This window comes from Hippocampus comes, unplaced genomic scaffold (assembly GCF_001891065.2).
Source record: "Hippocampus comes isolate QL1 unplaced genomic scaffold, H_comes_QL1_v1.1 scaffold12, whole genome shotgun sequence".
Taxonomy (NCBI): domain Eukaryota; kingdom Metazoa; phylum Chordata; class Actinopteri; order Syngnathiformes; family Syngnathidae; genus Hippocampus; species Hippocampus comes.
The window spans coordinates 351,073-368,806 of NW_017805478.1; the positions used below are offsets into that span (position 1 = coordinate 351,073).

Here is a 17,734-nt window from a genome sequence, read left to right on the forward strand (position 1 = left end):
CAAAGAGATATTTTAGATGCTCACATATCTCTATTCACTGCTGGCTTGATGAGAGTTCGACGAACTGGCTGTGCCTCGACACCCACATTAGCTGATGATCCGACTTCAAACCGGGTCTCAAAGTGGCTGCATCGTGAAGCATTCACACCACAAGGGCAGCGTGGAATGTTCATCGCCCGTGAGAGTTCTGGGACGGCAGCGGAGGCATGGCTGAAAAAGTATGGAAACCGACATGCGGTACTCCCGTCATGTTATGTGCAAACTGCCATTTGAGAGAGCAAAGCAAGTGTTTGTTTCATCTTCTTCGGGAACGTTCATGACAGGATGCAAAAAACACGATGTGGTGACGGGCAACTCTCTCAACCATCTTGTGTTGATTCCTCTGTTGATTGTCGTAATGTCTTGAATGCACTGACCGAATAGAACATACTTTCAAATGCAATTTGGAGAGTAAAAAACTGATCACTTAGGCCGTGAAAGGAGTGCACACTTACTCTCTCTGCAGGAAACGTACTTCACTTTCTCAAGCCACTGATACAACTTTAGTGTAAGAGTGGAGAAAACAAGAGAGTGGGAGGGTGCAAACGGTTCAGAAAGTTCTGACTGGAGCTCTGCTGCAGGAGTGTGTGTTCCTTTTACCACTTGTGTTCGTAGCGAGAGAGGGTGTAAGTACCAGAGGACGGGTCACTGAGTGAGTATGTGTGTGTTTCTGAACATGTGTTTAGCGGGAAAAAGAACCACTCCTCTTAAGACTTTAAGAGCCGACTGCCAGGATTCTTAACTTGATCTCTGCTCTTTTTTACACCAACGCATGGACAAAAGACACTTCTATTGTTTGTTCGGGATGGATTGAATCATCATCGGCGGTCGTAAAACTGTGCTAGATCTGTGTTTGTCCCCACCACAAGGAAAAGTAGGGGCAGGAAATAAGCAGGGAAGGATACCATCTGGATGGAAGAGCAACCAGAGGAGAAGAGAAGAGCAGAAGAGACACAAGAAATCGAGCCGAAGGGCATTTTAAATAAAGAAGCAGAACCATGTCTGACACGTGTGCTCTCTGAAGAGGACCCTCCGCTTTCCCTCTCCTCTGACCCGAGATGGGACGCATGCTGGGCTTGACGCTGGCCTACCTGGCCCACCTGGCGGCTTGCACGTTGGGTTCGGAGCGGCAGCAGCACCAGGTGCAGCACGGCCCTTGCAGCTACACTTTCATCCTTCCTGAGATGGAACATTGCCAGCGCCAGAAAAACTTGGAGGTCTCGAACACCCTCCAGGGGGACTCCCCAGCTCAGGTCAAATCGGCCGCGAGTCAAACCACCCTCGGCAGGACCCAGAAGAACAGGTCCTCTCGGCAGGAAATTAAGCTGGAGAGTCTGGAAAGTGCGACTGAGAATAATACCCTGTGGCTGCAGAAGGTACGGTCTCTTGCCGAACTCCTAAATGGATGTTGCATATTTGTACTTAACTCAAAGGGATCATAGTTTAATCTGCAGTTAATTTATAATGGATGTGTTTGCATCCAACTAAGTCCGGGTGGAGTTCAAGTATCTTGGGGTCTTGTTCAAGGGTGAGGCTAGAATGGAGCATGAGATGGACAGGCGGATCTGTATCGGTCTGTCGTGGTGAGGAAAGAGCTGAGACAAAAGGCGAAGCTCTCAATTTACCGCTCAATCTACGTTCCTACTCTCACATACGGTCATGAGCTGTGGGTCGCGATCGAAAGAACGAGATCTCAGATATAAGTGGCCCAAATGAGTTTCCTCCGCAGGGTGTCCGGGCTCTCTCTTCGAGATAGGGTGAGATGCTCGGTCACCCGGGAGGGACTCAGACTCGAGCCGCTACTACTCCACTTTGAGAGGAGCCAGATGAGGTGGCGCGGGCATCTGATTCAGATGCCTCCCTGGAGAGGCGTTTCGGGCATGTCCCATCAGCAGGAGGCCCCGGGGACGCCCAAGGACACGCCAGAGAGAGAGTCTCCCGGCTGGCCTGGGACCGCCTCGGGATGTGGGAATTGTGGGCTTCCCTGCTAAAGCCATTGCCTCCGTGAACCGATCCCGGATGAGCGGCAGAAAACGGTACGGTATGGGAAGTACTGGTTCAGATGCTGTCCATGCAAAGACCAATGCCGATGTAATGCGGATTATTCCGTTTTAAATGTTCAAATGAGACTGGAATACGTATCGGATCATGGCAGTCTGTCGCTTCAGAAGCAATTATTTTTGCAATCGCCATTCTCGATCATACTTGTTTCCTTGCACTTTTGGCGAGTGACATATGTTTTGAGCCTTGGCAGTGGTCTGCGCCCTCTCAGAGACCTTGTTTTCACATGCTCGGTTTTAACTTTGGGCTCCATGTTGGAAGAAGCACAGGAAATTGAAAGATGACACCATCTCTTGACAAGCTTTAACTATTGATGAATTCCAGGCCTAACATGGATTTCCTTGATGCTTGCTGCATGTACATTATATTTGGCACAGGGTCCATGTGTGGACTACGCCTGTGTTCTTCTCCATACTATGCGGATGCCAGAACTCCCTGGCGCAGTCAAGAAAAAAAACAAGTTTGCTGAGATGAGATGTGACGAAATATGGATCATGCGGTCAAACCTTCAGGATTTAACCACCGCCGGCAAAATAAGATCAACGCTAATCTCGACTCTTGTTTTAACGAGCCTTTCGTCCAAGCTGATTGTTCTTAACTCGCTTCTCATGGAGGTGTGCTTAGTAAAATGAGTGCTTATCAAGGGGCGTGTCGAGTTAAGCACATCCTCTCGCTGGCTGTTTGGAGAGTGCATTTTCCACTAAGCCTGGCGGATGACTCAAATGAATTGATGCGATTAAAAGTTGCTGCACAATAGTGTTTACATTGCTCAAGTCAACAAGGCACACAATCAGCATCGGTCTATTGTGCCGGATCGTCGCCAGTCCTCCTCTCCACCCGTCTCTCGATTCTTGTCTGCATCGCTCTCAATATTGATCGTATGCATTCATTCAGCCCTTAGCCAGTCTTCAGTTTGAACCAAAGTAAAGGCAACCATATTTCTGAATTTTAAAATGGAATATGATCAACATCAAAGCAAAACATTCTCACCATTTTTTTTTTCCGCCCGCCCTCTCTGCCCATCTCCATAAATTCTCACAGGATCGTCGCATACTTCGGAGATGATACGCGTGTCTCATCTCGCACCTTGACTTGTCAACCATCAGATCTCCTCTACTCTTTTTTCCTCTCGTGCTTGCTCGCCCAATATATACATGAAAACAGACACACGTGTACGAGAACGCACACGCACTTCTCACAATTCCCTTGTGCCCCGTCTGTCTGAAGCTCAAGTCTGCGAACTGAGGACGGCGCTTCCACGGCGAGCGTCCCCCTTGAGACAGTGCGGTATGCATGAGTCTGAGCGACTGAAAAAGGCGCGGATAGAAAGAAAGCGACTGTTCTCGCTGTGCTTTTGGAGAAAATGGCTAAGAGGTAGAATACAAAAGCACCACAGAACACATTGCGATAGTCTAGCGCTGTACAGGTACATTGCATATTCTTATATTGGGGGACGGGTTAAAAAAAAATAAAAAATCCTCCAGATCATCACTTCTGTGTGTCTGGAACAAATGTGTGGATTATCACTCATGGATCTCCTGAGGTCGTCTAACCCTTACGGTGCACCATCCGACCAAACCTGCTGAAAGCCCAAAACCGTGGAGCACTTCGACAGATCAACAACGTTGAACAACTGCAAGAGGCCGACAACAATTTTCCAAATTCCTTCTGCGGTGTTTTCGAAGAAGAAACTCAAGTTTGTTTTCCTTTGTCCAGGCCCCCAACGCGACCTCCCGCCTGTTCCCCTTTTGCGCGTTCTCCCTGCTGCTGAAGGGAGGATGGGGGGGGGGGGGTTACTTGGCGGAGATGTGAGCATGCTTTTGTTTTTCTATTTATAGCCTGATTAATGCAGAAATCCTATCAAGAGATGCGGGACGCCATGTGACACGCAGCGGTTTGATGTCCTAATGAAATACTTTCAGCCCCGCTTTGCCGCTGCACCTTGTTTCTCCACATGTACTTGATCCCAAAACGTTTAAAACGAATGCCATGAACACACACACACACACACACACACACACACACACGCACACACACACACACACACAAAACAGCATTTATATTGAACGAGCCATCAATTATGACCTAAACATCCCCTAATAACCGCCACTGCGTTCCTCCACCTCTGTCATTATGTGAACAAACGAGTGTGATGCTTTGACAAGTAACGCACGGCGTCATCTGCTTCCCCTTCATCTCTGCTTCAATTATGCTTGGTCCCAAATGTGATTTTTTTTTTTTTTTTTTCCGGGTTCACCGTGTTACGAAGCAGCAATTAGTGCAACGAGCAGCGGCGATGGATGGGGGTGTAGCCTACCTTTTGAATTACGCTCCATTTCTGGCGGATAGCTTCCATATACATGATCCAAGGATGGCAAGTTGTTCTGTCAGAGATTGCTTTTATCTGTGTGCTAATGGCTTCATACCAGTTTTTTTTTTTTTTTTTTTTAAATTCTAACCTCCCACGTGGAAGTCGGATGAACAGAGGGAAGGGTTAGCAGGAGAAGATCAGATCGTAGCGGTAATTGCCTTTACATCTTAAACTGCCTCTTGTTTCGGTTATTGACTACTTCATAATTTCTGCTGGGTGCATTATTGCAACACCAGAAATGCAGAACACAAAAGTCTCATTGGAATTCAGGAAAAAAAAAAAAAAAAATCAAGGCACTTGGGCCAATGCTGTTTTTTTTTTTTTTTTCCCCCTCAGCTGGAGAACTTCATCCAGGAGAATGTTCGCTCAGGCATGGAGGAACTAAAACGAACCGCCGTGCACACCCAGACAGCCGCCATGCTAGAGATGGGGACCAACCTCCTCAGTCAATCAGCGGAGCAGACTCGCAAACTGACTGATGTTGAAACTCAGGTGAACTTACTCGCAAGGCTCCGTGTGAGGCTTGAGCTGCTAAAGAAGCACTTCAATCGCTGCTAAAGCGCTACATGGCAAGTCCGGGGCGCAAATTATTGCTATTCAGGCTTTGGACTGACACACCTATCTCGCTATGTGGGTCGATACACACGTGAGGAGCACGCGATGAGTATGTTTTCAATGACACCGGGCCAACTTCCACTGAAATCATTTGAAATGATATCGTATTACACGGCATACTTTAGCGACTAGTCTTGTCTTTCTCGACACGGTGTAGGTATTAAACCAGACGAGTCGCCTGGAGATCCAGCTGCTGGAGTACTCCCTTTTTGCCAGTCGCCTGGAGAAGCGTATCCTCCTGCAGACTCAAGAGATCGCACGCCTCAGTGACAAAAACAGGTGAAGAACATTTGCCGCGTTTGGAGTATGATTCCGCCTCGGGCGTTATGGCAGTGCCCGTCTTCTTTATTCTCTTGAAATAAAGACTTTTAAAGTCTCTGAATCACTCAAAGTAGCTTCGTCTCGTATGTCAAGGCGTCACTACATCAGTCAGTACGTATTTTTTTGTTTGTTTGTTTTAATTGGTGGGAAAAACAATTAACAACAATATCTGTGTATCTGTGGCCCTCTATCTATGCCAGCAACCTAGAGTGACAGAAAGAACAACTAAATGATCTATTAGATGGCAAAAAAATATGAAATGGACGAGTAGAACGAGACATTTATTTGTTTTGTCACGCCAATTTTATGCTGCTTTTAAATTAGCCAATAAGTGTGTCGGCGTGGTATTGCTCATATCGGAACAGGGAAAGGACTTTCAGGATAAAGCCAGTCCAGATCTGGGAAAACATGGCATTCACACTCGAATAAGCATTGTGCAGAGCATGTGGGAAGTGGACGCAGTAAAATGGCAGCGATCGCTAGGAGGGGTTTCCTATTCTTCTAAGTAGAAACACCGGAACATGAGGTCAGATTTTGGTCAGCGTGGGTTAAAGGCGGGTCAAGAATCAGCATGAAAACAAGTGGGTGGTTTTGTCCGACTGCGACGGTTGTTTTTCATTCCTTTCCGCCATTTTCATCTAAACGCCACTGCGAGATTCAAGCGCCTCGAGCTTTGCCACCTGTTTCTGTTTGTCTGGTCATCTTACGATGTCATCTCACGTAGAATTGTTTTAGCCTTGGCATTGACACACTGACTGGGAGATAAAAACAAATCCCTGCATTGGTTGATTGCCAATCAACTCATACCATGAGCACAATCCAGTATTCAGTTTCGACAAACCTAAAGCACTCCATACTGACATTTTCCTTTCCTTTTTTTTTTTGGTCAGTTTTCTCGAAGAGAGACTCTCGGCACTGGAGGCTCGTTACGGCACGGAGGTGCAGGGCTTGCAAAGTGAAAAGCAGCAGTTGTGGGAACTGATGCAACGGCAGGGCCGGCTGGTCGGCCAGCTCCAGGGCGAATTGGGCAGCGCAACCCTCAACAACACGCTGCTGCAAAGGCAGCAAGCTCAGCTCGCAGACAGAGTTGAGCAGCTACTAGCTTTGGTCAACCACTGCAACGGTAAATCGGACCCCCCGATGCAAGGCGAAAACAAATCTATCATGCAAATCATCTCCTACGATCTTCCATATGTCATCACTTGAGAAAATTCCGACTGAAAAAAAATCCCCAGTATGTTTTTGTTTTGCTCCATCCAGAAATCTCCCATATGCCCAGACAGGAGCCACCTCGCTTCAGGGATTGTGCAGAGATTCGACATTCTGGAGAAACAGCGAGTGGGGTATACAGCATACGCCTCACAAACTCCACCCGCTCCATCAAGGTAGTGCAACTCTGAAGGTCATTCATCTTCTTGGAGTAAATATCAGCTAAATGACTGCGACAGCCAGTATGTCATCAGAAGTATTGATTAAAGAGAATGCCTTGCTGTTTTTGTTTCTTATCATGAGTCCCCAAAGGCCTTGTGTTGTGTTTTGTGTGTGTGTGTGTGTGTGTGTGTGTGTGTGTGTGTGTGTGTTGCCGAATGTCAGAATAACTTGGGAGCTAGCTGTGGTTGCGCTGCAGCAACAAGCCCTTGTTAACTGGACCGTGGCCTCCTCCAGTGGCAAACCTGCTCCTGGTTAGGATTCAAGGCGGGTGTCCTCGCTGTCTGGTCTCAAGATCGCAGCATTTTTTTATTCGGCACTTTTATTGAAGTTTGCTCGCTGGCATCTCTTTCTTAGTTTCTGTTTTTCTGTGTGTGTGCGTGCGTGTGCGCGCGCCTGTTCTTGCTCAACCGCTGTGGGCCAAAGAGGCAGGTGTTAAGTAGTTGTGCCATGTGTTTTCTGTCAACGGCGGACAATGTTGGTTCGCAGTGATGCGAGTTGTAACACCCCAAATCACTGCTGCCTTCAATCTATGCGCTGAATGAGGCTGGCAAGCTGGGTAGCTTCAATAAGTGGTGCAGATGCACTTTTGTTCTATTTTTCAGAGATTTTGAATTCTCAGTTGGAGAAGCTTCCAAAAGTTAGAAATGTGTCTCATTATAGCAGTGGGTAAGTTCAGCAAAGACCGACATTGGAATCACTAAAGCTGTGAATAATGGGGACAATTTCAAATTCAATCAAATTTTAGCCTCGCTGTTTGTCAATAGTCGGGAAAATGGAGATTAAAAAAAAAATGGTGAGTTAAATTTAGAAATTGTCAGAAAGCTTTACGACAAAAAAATTTACGCCTAAATTCCTGATTTCATTTCTCGAGGTTTTCTGTGACATGGAGACCAGAGGTGGAGGATGGACCGTGTTCCAACATCGCAGGAATGGCTCCGTCGATTTCCATCGCGGATGGAAGGACTACAAATTGGTGAGTTTATCCGAGCGTAGGGTGGATCATTCGGTCAGGATTCGGATGTGTTTTAGCACGGCGAGACGTGGGATCGCCAACCTACCGCGTGATGCCGGGCGACCTGCCGTTGTTATGTTTGGCAGCTTTCGTGTTTTCTACCACCGCCCGTGTTATTGCACCTGCTCCTGCTCCCTCACCCTGTCAGACTCCCTCACATCCAAATATGCGTAGCCATACAACAAACACACATGCATGGTTTTCAATGACCCCCGAAAGGAATACTACTTCTGTATCACTTTTCAAGATCTCAATGCTTGGTTGAACATCGAGCCCAAGTGCTATTATTTTGTCTTTAAATCCTTCTCCGGCTTGCGTTTCAGAAATCTTCCTACAAACCTAGCAAAGAACATTATACAGTATATAATAACGGACACCCAGTACTTTGGGTTAGTTCACTTTGAGCGTTACAAGAAGACGGCAGGCGTGTTCAAAATCCGTTGTGTGTTTTGGTACCCTTAAAGCGCCAAAAAGTACCAGCCGCTAAATTATGAAGTTGAGTCAATAGACTCCATATCCCATTGACTTCAAAATACTTGTTCTAATCTGTTGACTGAATGAGTCCTGCATAGCTTGTTGAATGATTACAGAAACAATTCATTTCTTAATTGTCACAGCTCGGCTGAAACTAGAGGCGGAAAAAACTCCGACAGGGGAAGACCCTCCGGAGACGGCACAGTATATTACAATGGACACCCAGTACTTTGGGTTAGTTTACTTTGAGTGTTACAAGAAGACGGCAGGCGTGCTCAAAATCCGTTGTGTGTTTTGGTACCCTTACAGAGCCAAAAAGTACCAGCCGCTAAATTATGAAGTTGAGTCAATAGACTCCCTATCCCATTGACTTCAAAATATTTGTTCTAATCTATTCACTGAATGAGTCTTGCATATCTTTTTGAATGATTACAGAAGCAATTCATTTCTTAATTGTCTCAGCTCGGGCTGAAATGAAACTAGAGGCGGAAAAAACTCCGACAGGGGAAGACCCTCCGGAGACGGAGAAGAATTGAGGGAGTGAGAGAAAAACAAAACAAACAAACATGAAAATACTTCAAGAACAGTATTTTTTTAATTTTTTTTTCCAAGTGGATGGTAAACATTTGGCTCCAGTTGAGGCATGGGAGCACAGGGGCCCTGGTGGTGGCAGATAACATATATTATTTGATCCAGGTCCCCGCTCCTAATCCCACCGACTGCAATCAATATCACTAAACTGTTGTGGCCGGGTCTGCGGGTCACATGAGAAATGAAAGTGGGCTCGTACCTAAGCCACTCTATTCTTGCCTCGGAGCAATCTCTTGCGGGAACGTCAGACTCAAGCAGCCGGTGGCAAACAAGCATGCCGTTTCTTTCTTTCATGCGCTCTTTGTTTGGATGTAGAACCACCATCCCTCTTGATTTTGCGTGTCTTAAAGGAGACGCATTAGGAAAAAAAAAAAAAAAACGACTCCGTCATGTATTATGTGACAACATTTAGAGGTACGCGTCTGGACAGGCAAAGTGTTTTTATACTTCAAGAGCTTTCATGCATTCATACATCATGCAACAGTCATCGTGATGATGCACATTTGTTTCATGTTAAAAATAAGTCAGAAGCCCTTGTTCTGCAGCTATAAAGCAATTATTTCAGTGTTGAGAGTCAGGACGGTGCATTGAAAGCACATTAAAGCAAATTTAAGCCTCAGCTGACTCATTCGTAGTGTGACCTCCACATCTGAGTATTTAGTGTCTCCCGCCATTCGAATGATCAACGTGACTCTTCAATTATTGACGTGATCATAGTGGCCGCAAAGACACTTGGCAGGTCCTTGAAAAAAAAAAAACGCCCACTCAATTAGCCTCTTTGTCTTTGTGACCGGGTCCAGGGATTTGGAGAGCCTTCGGGGGAACACTGGCTGGGAAATGACATTGTCCATAAAATGACCAGATCTGGGGAATACAGCCTGCATGTCCGGTTGAAGGACAGAGACGGCAATGAGGCCTACTCGCACTATCAACGCTTTTACATCGAGGGAGAGGAGCGCAACTACAGGTAACGTGGGACCGGGAACACCTGTCGGACTCGCGATGATAACATTACCCGGAGGCAACGTCAAGTCAACTTCAACTTGCTTTCTTTCCTTCGGGCATGTGAAAGGACTCCCAAATCAGTTTGCTCTTTACCATCCGAATGTTAATTCGGAGATTTCTATGATGAAAGAGAAAAGGAAATCCCTCCGGCGGCATCATAGCCGACAATCGACAATTTTCGATACTCATCCCCAAGCCAGGCACACACATGGTGGCAACCACAACGCAAACAGCGGCTTAACCGACTAACAAGATGGAGCGTGGGAGTTCTGCGATTCCTTCCGAGCTGACATCGGAACGCCCAAATCGCAACATTTATGCTTCACATCAATTTCAAAGCGACGTGTCTCTGACCGCCCGTGGAGACGAGCGCTCGGTGAAATGACAAGTCACAATCAAACGTGGGTGTGCATTTCCCAAGATCTGCGGCAGCGCATAGAATTCCATTGAGTTCAGTTGGTTCCACGTAATTAGCGCAGTAAAAGCATGTGTGGATTTTTTTGTTTGTTAATGCTTGGTTGAACATCGAGCCCAAGTGCTATTATTTTGTCTTTAAATCCTTCTCCGGCTTGCGTTTCAGAAATCTTCCTACAAACCTAGCAAAGAACATTATACAGTATATAATAACGGACACCCAGTACTTTGGGTTAGTTCACTTTGAGCGTTACAAGAAGACGGCAGGCGTGTTCAAAATCCGTTGTGTGTTTTGGTACCCTTAAAGCGCCAAAAAGTACCAGCCGCTAAATTATGAAGTTGAGTCAATAGACTCCATATCCCATTGACTTCAAAATACTTGTTCTAATCTGTTGACTGAATGAGTCCTGCATAGCTTGTTGAATGATTACAGAAACAATTCATTTCTTAATTGTCACAGCTCGGCTGAAACTAGAGGCGGAAAAAACTCCGACAGGGGAAGACCCTCCGGAGACGGAGAAGAATTGAGGGAGTGAGAGAAAAACAAAACAAACAAACATAAAATCCGTTGTGTGTTTTGGTACCCTTACAGAGCCAAAAAGTACCAGCCGCTAAATTATGAAGTTGAGTCAATAGACTCCCTATCCCATTGACTTCAAAATATTTGTTCTAATCTATTCACTGAATGAGTCTTGCATATCTTTTTGAATGATTACAGAAGCAATTCATTTCTTAATTGTCTCAGCTCGGGCTGAAACTAGAGGCGGAAAAAAACTCCGACAGGGGAAGACCCTCCGGAGACGGAGAAGAATTGAGGGAGTGAGAGAAAAACAAAACAAACAAGCCGGAAAATACTTCAAGAACAGTACTTCTTTCTTTTTTTTTTATTTTTTTTTCCAAGTGGATGGTAAACATTTGGCTCCAGTTGAGGCATGGGAGCACAGGGGCCCTGGTGGTGGCAGATAACATATATTATTTGATCCAGGTCCCCGCTCCTAATCCCACCGACTGCAATCAATATCACTAAACTGTTGTGGCCGGGTCTGCGGGTCACATGAGAAATGAAAGTGGGCTCGTACCTAAGCCACTCTATTCTTGCCTCGGAGCAATCTCTTGCGGGAACGTCAGACTCAAGCAGCCGGTGGCAAACAAGCATGCCGTTTCTTTCTTTCATGCGCTCTTTGTTTGGATGTAGAACCACCATCCCTCTTGATTTTTAATGAGTTACATTTCCTGAGGTGAAAGCTCAAATCGGTCCAAATGGTAACCGATATTCCAACGTAATTGCCGTTGCTTAAAGGGGACGCATTATGAAAGAAAAAAAAAACGACTCTGTCATGTATTATGTGACAACATTTAGAGGTACGCGTCTGGACAGGCAAAGTGTTTTTATACTTCAAGAGCTTTCATGCATTCATACATCATGCAACAGTCATCGTGATGATACTCATTTGTTTCATATTAAAAATAAGTCAGAAGCCCTTGTTCTGCAGCTATAAAGCAATTATTTCAGTGTTGAGAGTCAGGACGGTGCATTGAAAGCACATTAAAGCAAATTTAAGCCTCAGCTGACTCATTCGTAGTGTGACCTCCACATCTGAGTATTTAGTGTCTCCCGCCATTCGAATGATCAACGTGACTCTTCAATTATTGACATGATCATAGTGGCCGCAAAGACACTTGGCAGGTCCTTGAAAAAAAAAAAACGCCCACTCAATTAGCCTCTTTGTCTTTGTGACCGATCCAGGGATTTGGAGAGCCTTCGGGGGAACACTGGCTGGGAAATGACATTGTCCATAAAATGACCAGATCTGGGGAGTATAGCCTGCATGTCCGATTGAAGGACAGAGACGGCAATGAGGCCTACTCGCACTATCAACGCTTCTACATCGAGGGAGAGGAGCGCAACTACAGGTAACGTGGGACCGGGAACACCTGTCGGACTCGCGATGATAACATTACCCGGAGGCAACGTCAAGTCAACTTCAACTTGCTTTCTTTCCTTCGGGCATGTGAAAGGACTCCCAAATCAGTTTGCTCTTTACCATCCGAATGTTGATTCGGAGATTTCTATGATGAAAGAGACAAGGCAATCCCTCCGGCGGCATCATAGCCGACAATCGACAATTTTCGATACTCATCCCCAAGCCAGGCACACACATGGTGGCAACCACAACGCAAACAGCGGCTTAACCGACTAACAAGATGGAGCGTGGGAGTTCTGCGATTCCTTCCGAGCTGACATCGGAACGCCCAAATCGCAACATTTATGCTTCACATCAATTTCAAAGCGACGTGTCTCTGACCGCCCGTGGAGACGAGCGCTCGGTGAAATGACAAGTCACAATCAAACGTGGGTGTGCATTTCCCAAGATCTGCGGCAGCGCATAGAATTCCATTGAGTTCAGTTGGTTCCACGTAATTAGCGCAGTAAAAGCATGTGTGGATTTTTTTTTGTTTGTTTGTTTGAAATAAAGCTCCAGTGTCACGTATTAATGGCACACGTTTGTTACTATCGCCCCGTCATATCTTCATAAAACGACCACCGCAAGAGGAGCGTTTTCCCTTCCAGGCGGGTTGCTGTTGCTATGCTTGAAATGACATAACTCAGGGGGAGTCGTGTGCTAATGAGAACGAAGCCAAGCCAGACATCTGCACCCTTTAAAGCGCCAGTGACACACGGAACCACACAAAACCACATGCGCTGAATGAAAATGACTGTGTGATGTAAAAGTGGTCAGAAGATTGTTTTTTTTTTTTAATTTCCCCTCCCATAAGGCACTGCATAAAGAAGTATGGCAAATGATTTGGATTCATGGTGCTGCAGCCAAAACTTCAAAGTCACCAAAATCCATCCAATCGTTTCATGTTAAGTCCCCACATTAAACTCCATATGAGCAAATACTTTGGTAACTAAGGTAAAGAAGAACCCGGGGGCAAAAACCTTGACTCCGTCGCCATCTCCCTCGACAACGAGCAGATACTTTGGTAACTAAGGTAAAGAATATAGCTCCCCTCCAACAAGAAGAACCCGGGGACAAAAACCTTGACTCCGTCGCCATCTCCCTCGACAATGTTGGCTTGACATCATGTGCGTTTAAAAACCGCAATGATTGTTCGCAGCCCTTATCGCAAGACGCCAAAACTTGGACCGAGCGCCGGAGCCTCTGACGATATCCTGTCAATATTTCGGACCTCTTCAAAAATAATCGGCTGTGTGACTTCCATCAGTAGCATTTTTACTGATTCCAATTCCTCCCCTCTTCTTTTCAATGTTGCCCAACGCAGCCTTCACGTTGAGGGCTTCAGCGGGACGGCTGGACGGACCAACAGCATGGCCCACAGCGGCACCCAGTTCAGCACCAAGGACAGAGATAATGACCGTTGCACCTGCAAGTGTGCACAGTTGGCATCTGGAGGTGCGAAGCTTCCCTCACCTGATCCCAAGCACATGATGTCTCAGTTTGCCTCGCTTGCATATAACCTCCCCGATTATGACCAAATATTGTTGCATGCCTGACGAACAAGCCTATGAGCGTCAGTCGGCGCCTTAAAGTAGACTTTTTTTGGAGACACGGTATCACGTCCGGTGAGTGTTGATTGAAGTTGCTCGACTTATGATTTCATCCCCAGGTTGGTGGTTTGAGGCTTGCGGACCATCCAACCTGAATGGTGTGTACTACCCCAGCTCATCCAGTGTGGTTCGCTACAACGGCATTAAGTGGTACTATTGGAAAGGACCAAATCTGAGGGTGACCATGGCAACCATGATGGTGCGTCCAGCAAACTTCTAATGGCTGTTTATTTTCGGTCAGACTTTCCTCATCCATCGTGGACACCACAGTATTTGAGAACCCGATTCGAGTTAGAATCGGTGGCAGTGGATCCATTGTGAATCGATGCCCCGTCAAAAGAAGGTTTGAAATTTCCAATCCATGCCACAATATGGCAGCAAAGTATTCCTCTGGCCCGAATTAAACTCCTCAACTCACTTCAACAAATGCAGACCTGAAGATCGGAAATATATTCGATGCCAGTGAGGACTTGACTCGACTTGATTTTTAATCAAATATAATCACACATTTTGAAAACGATTTGTTTTTCGATTTAGTTTTAACATTTTACAATATGACAACCATGCACTTACTTCAGATTGTCACTGAAACAAGGACAACCATAACAAATGACTTTGCCCTTCCAAAGTGAAGCATTCACATTCTTCCCTGTCCTGACTCTCATGAAATATTCATTTCTGAGTGATTTTGCTCATCAAAGCATATTATACATCCTTACCAGGGGTGGTTTATTTTCGAAATGCATTTGCTATAACGTCTTGGGACAACTAAAAAGAACAGAGCATGTGCATTTTCTGTTGTCACGGCAACCTCACACTTGACTTGCACGGCTGTTTGGAGAAATGATCCAGGAGCGCCCGTCCCTGCAGTTCCTATTAGCGTGCAAATGTTTGCCACCTGCATCCGCCGTGTACACTGAGCGTGTTCTCTGAGCGGCATCTGGCAATTTAATGCGACTGGACACAGCTTGTTTCGCCGAGTGGACTGGAGATCATTTTTAATTCCTTATTTTCCCCAAGAAAAGAACACCTATTTGCTGATCATGTCAAAATATGTGTTCCGCACAGTAAATTCTTCCGTTCTCTGCAAATTGCCTTTTCTTTGTGAGGCTTCACTGAACCTGTGAAGGACTCAACCAGCCTTAACTGTCTTTGATTTACTCCTCCATTAGGAAAAATGCAGGACACGCTCAGCACAGTCGAATTGCTCTGTACAATGAAGCGCTATTAAATTGCCGGTGCGGCGTATTAACATACAACGTGAGCATAAATATCCGATAAAATCACACCGTTATATAGAAAAATGGATGCGGCGCACATCATCACATACGGATGTTACGGTCGCACCGACGGTGACAACACACATATACACCGCCACGTACACAGCGCTAAGACCAAGTGACGGTGTTGCTTTGTTAGTTTATTAGAGCCTCCAAGGGACTGGACAGGCTATAGATCACAACGGGGCAATGCCGGGAATGAATCCATCAAAGCGACTTTAATAAAGTCGGGATTTGGCCGACTGGCTCAACAGATGAAATGTTTACGTTCGGGTCCAGTGAAGAAGACCAAACTCCCGACTTTTCCCGGTGCCCGTTTATCAGATTTGAAGGAGAGGCAAAAGTGAAGCAAGCGGTGCGTCGCAATGTCAACCACTCTTTCCTCATGATGTGGAACACAAGGCGGCCACAATGGATGTGGCGAAAATGTTCAAGAGAGTCACTGCTAGAAGTGCCCTGCGCACGGCATTCGGCTTCAAGGCGCACCCTAAATGCGTGATGAGATTAAGAGATGAACTTACTTTGACCGTCGCTATACTGCAGCTGTTCAATGTTTCAATACTTTTTGCACCAGTTGCTGTTTTCTAACAGGGGGCTGAACAGCAAAATTCAAACGGATGTTCATTTCCAGGTCCAATTAGAATTGATGTTTAAACGGTCCTCTTTATCACGCTAAATGGCAGGGGCCCGTTATTTATCTGTACTTGTGGATACCGATGCCAGCGTTTTGAATTTGACGTATGGGGACACTAACGTTAACACTTTTTAGGAACACCCCAAATTATTTCTGATGTATATTTACTGATCCAACCAAATTTGACACATTAGCTGTGATGATGTATCGAGTGCCTGAGTTGACGTTGACTTCATTTTAGATGATAAACCAAGACAAAGCAGGAATGGTTTTTTTTTTGGGGAGCGTGACAAATATCTCATACTGGATATTTCATGCAAAGTTAGCAAAAAAGTAATAAAATAATTGAAAGAGCCAGAGAGAAATGAGCTTGTGAGTGAATTCATCTACCGTTGCGTGTTTATCCATGACTCGCTGTTGCACCAGCAGTTTAGGCTTGACTGAGAAATGGTCCCGCGCTAAAGGCCACGTGCTCATAAGTCTTTGTCTCTCTCCTCTTTTGCGTCAGCGTCTTTGATTCATAACGGGTGCTGCGGATGGCCGGGGCTCGGCCCAGGTATGTGTTTGGCAGGCGCGCAGAAGAGGAAGGTGCTCGGGTCTGATTTGTCCTCGTCATCCGTGCCGCGGTGGTTTACTGTGTCAGCATGCAGAGCGTTTACCTGTGGTCATCGAAAAAGCAATAGCGGCCATATATCAGCCTGCCACTTGCAATACATCAGCTACTATTTCTTCTTTAGACAAAAAGCAAAGCAGCACTACTGCCCCCGTGGTGAATAAAGCGGCCGCCCACCATCCCGTCACTTGGGGGCGCTGGTGCACAGAGAATCCGTTTGGAAGACCACCACAGGTCTGGAATTGAACCGTGCATTCATTCAACGCCTCCTCCTTATGCTCTTTTCAACTTAGACGTGGTAAACAAAGAGCAGGACATGAAACAAGATGACAGCGTCGTCAGTGGGTGAATACCAGATGCTCTCATTAACAGCACTCCTAAAAAATAAAAATGACGCTGTCATTTGCTGTTGCGGTTATGAAATGGCTCCGATCACGTCTCAGCTTCAGAATAGTTTGGAGTAGGGACATGACAGCCCTCTGGTTTTCCTTCTGGCTACACCACCTAATGAATGTAAGGTGTCTTATATCTTGTGCAGATTCACATGTAAATAACATGCAAATAAAAGTGCTCCTCAGTTGTCTCGTTCATATTTTGGCATCAACTCAAATGCTTTCCATCTAAGGAAAAAAAAACAAAAAACAAAATAAAAAAAACATCACAGAATTGCTAATCCACAAAGGAATAAAGTCGAAAAAGTTTCACTTTCTTTACTTGACGCTGTCATTTGCTGTTGCGGTTATGAAACGGCTCCGATCATGTCTCAGCTTCAGAATAGTTTGGATAAGGCGTCTTCAAACAGAAGGTTGCATCTTATATCTTGTGCAGATCCACATGTAAATAACATGCAAATAAAAGCTTAAGTGCTCCTCAGTTGTCTCGTTCATCTTTTGGCATCAACCCAAATGCTTTCCATCTAAGGGAAAAAAAAAACCTACATTAAAAAAAAAAAAAAAACATCAGAAAATTGCGAATCCATAAAGGAATAAAGTCGAAAAAGTTTCACTTTCTTTACTGTTGAATGTCCGGTTGAAATGTCTGTCAACAGTTTTGCTGTCATCGCAGCTGGCTTGAGCCGACAACCGGTGATTCATACATCATGTTGATGTGTACAGTTTACCCTCCCTAAGTGGCGTGTGAACAAGATGTAAAGCAGCCAGACGGAGCTGAGAGGCTCACTTGATGTACAACTCCATGTCGGAACAAGTGCAACGTGAGATTTAAGTCACTCTGGATGCGGTAGGATCATCGCGGGCGTGCAAGTTTGACGATGCAAAAAAAAAAAAAAAAAAAAAATAT

At 45.6% G+C, this 17,734-nt stretch overlaps 1 protein-coding gene across 1 annotated transcript; it reads left to right on the top strand.

Moving 5' to 3' along the window:
- The first annotated feature begins 845 nt into the window (after window positions 1-845).
- Window positions 846-16,029, top strand: angpt2b (angiopoietin 2b). Its single transcript, XM_019875642.1, has 9 exons — window positions 846-1,415; window positions 4,808-4,963; window positions 5,244-5,365; window positions 6,298-6,530; window positions 6,668-6,792; window positions 7,710-7,811; window positions 9,716-9,882; window positions 13,623-13,753; window positions 13,968-16,029. The coding sequence occupies exons 1-9, from the start codon at window positions 1,098-1,100 to the stop codon at window positions 14,126-14,128; spliced, it is 1,515 nt and encodes a 504-aa protein (XP_019731201.1). The 5' UTR covers window positions 846-1,097; the 3' UTR covers window positions 14,129-16,029.
- Window positions 16,030-17,734: the final 1,705 nt, after the last annotated feature.

Coding starts and splice junctions, on each gene's coding strand:
- angpt2b (XM_019875642.1), top strand. CDS start 1,098: ATGGGACGCATGCTGGGCTTGACGCTGGCCTACCTGGCCCACCTGGCG. Junction 6,793..7,709: donor ACTCCACCCGCTCCATCAAG/GTAGTGCAACTC, acceptor TCATTTCTCGAG/GTTTTCTGTGACATGGAGAC. Junction 13,754..13,967: donor TGCACAGTTGGCATCTGGAG/GTGCGAAGCTTC, acceptor TTTCATCCCCAG/GTTGGTGGTTTGAGGCTTGC.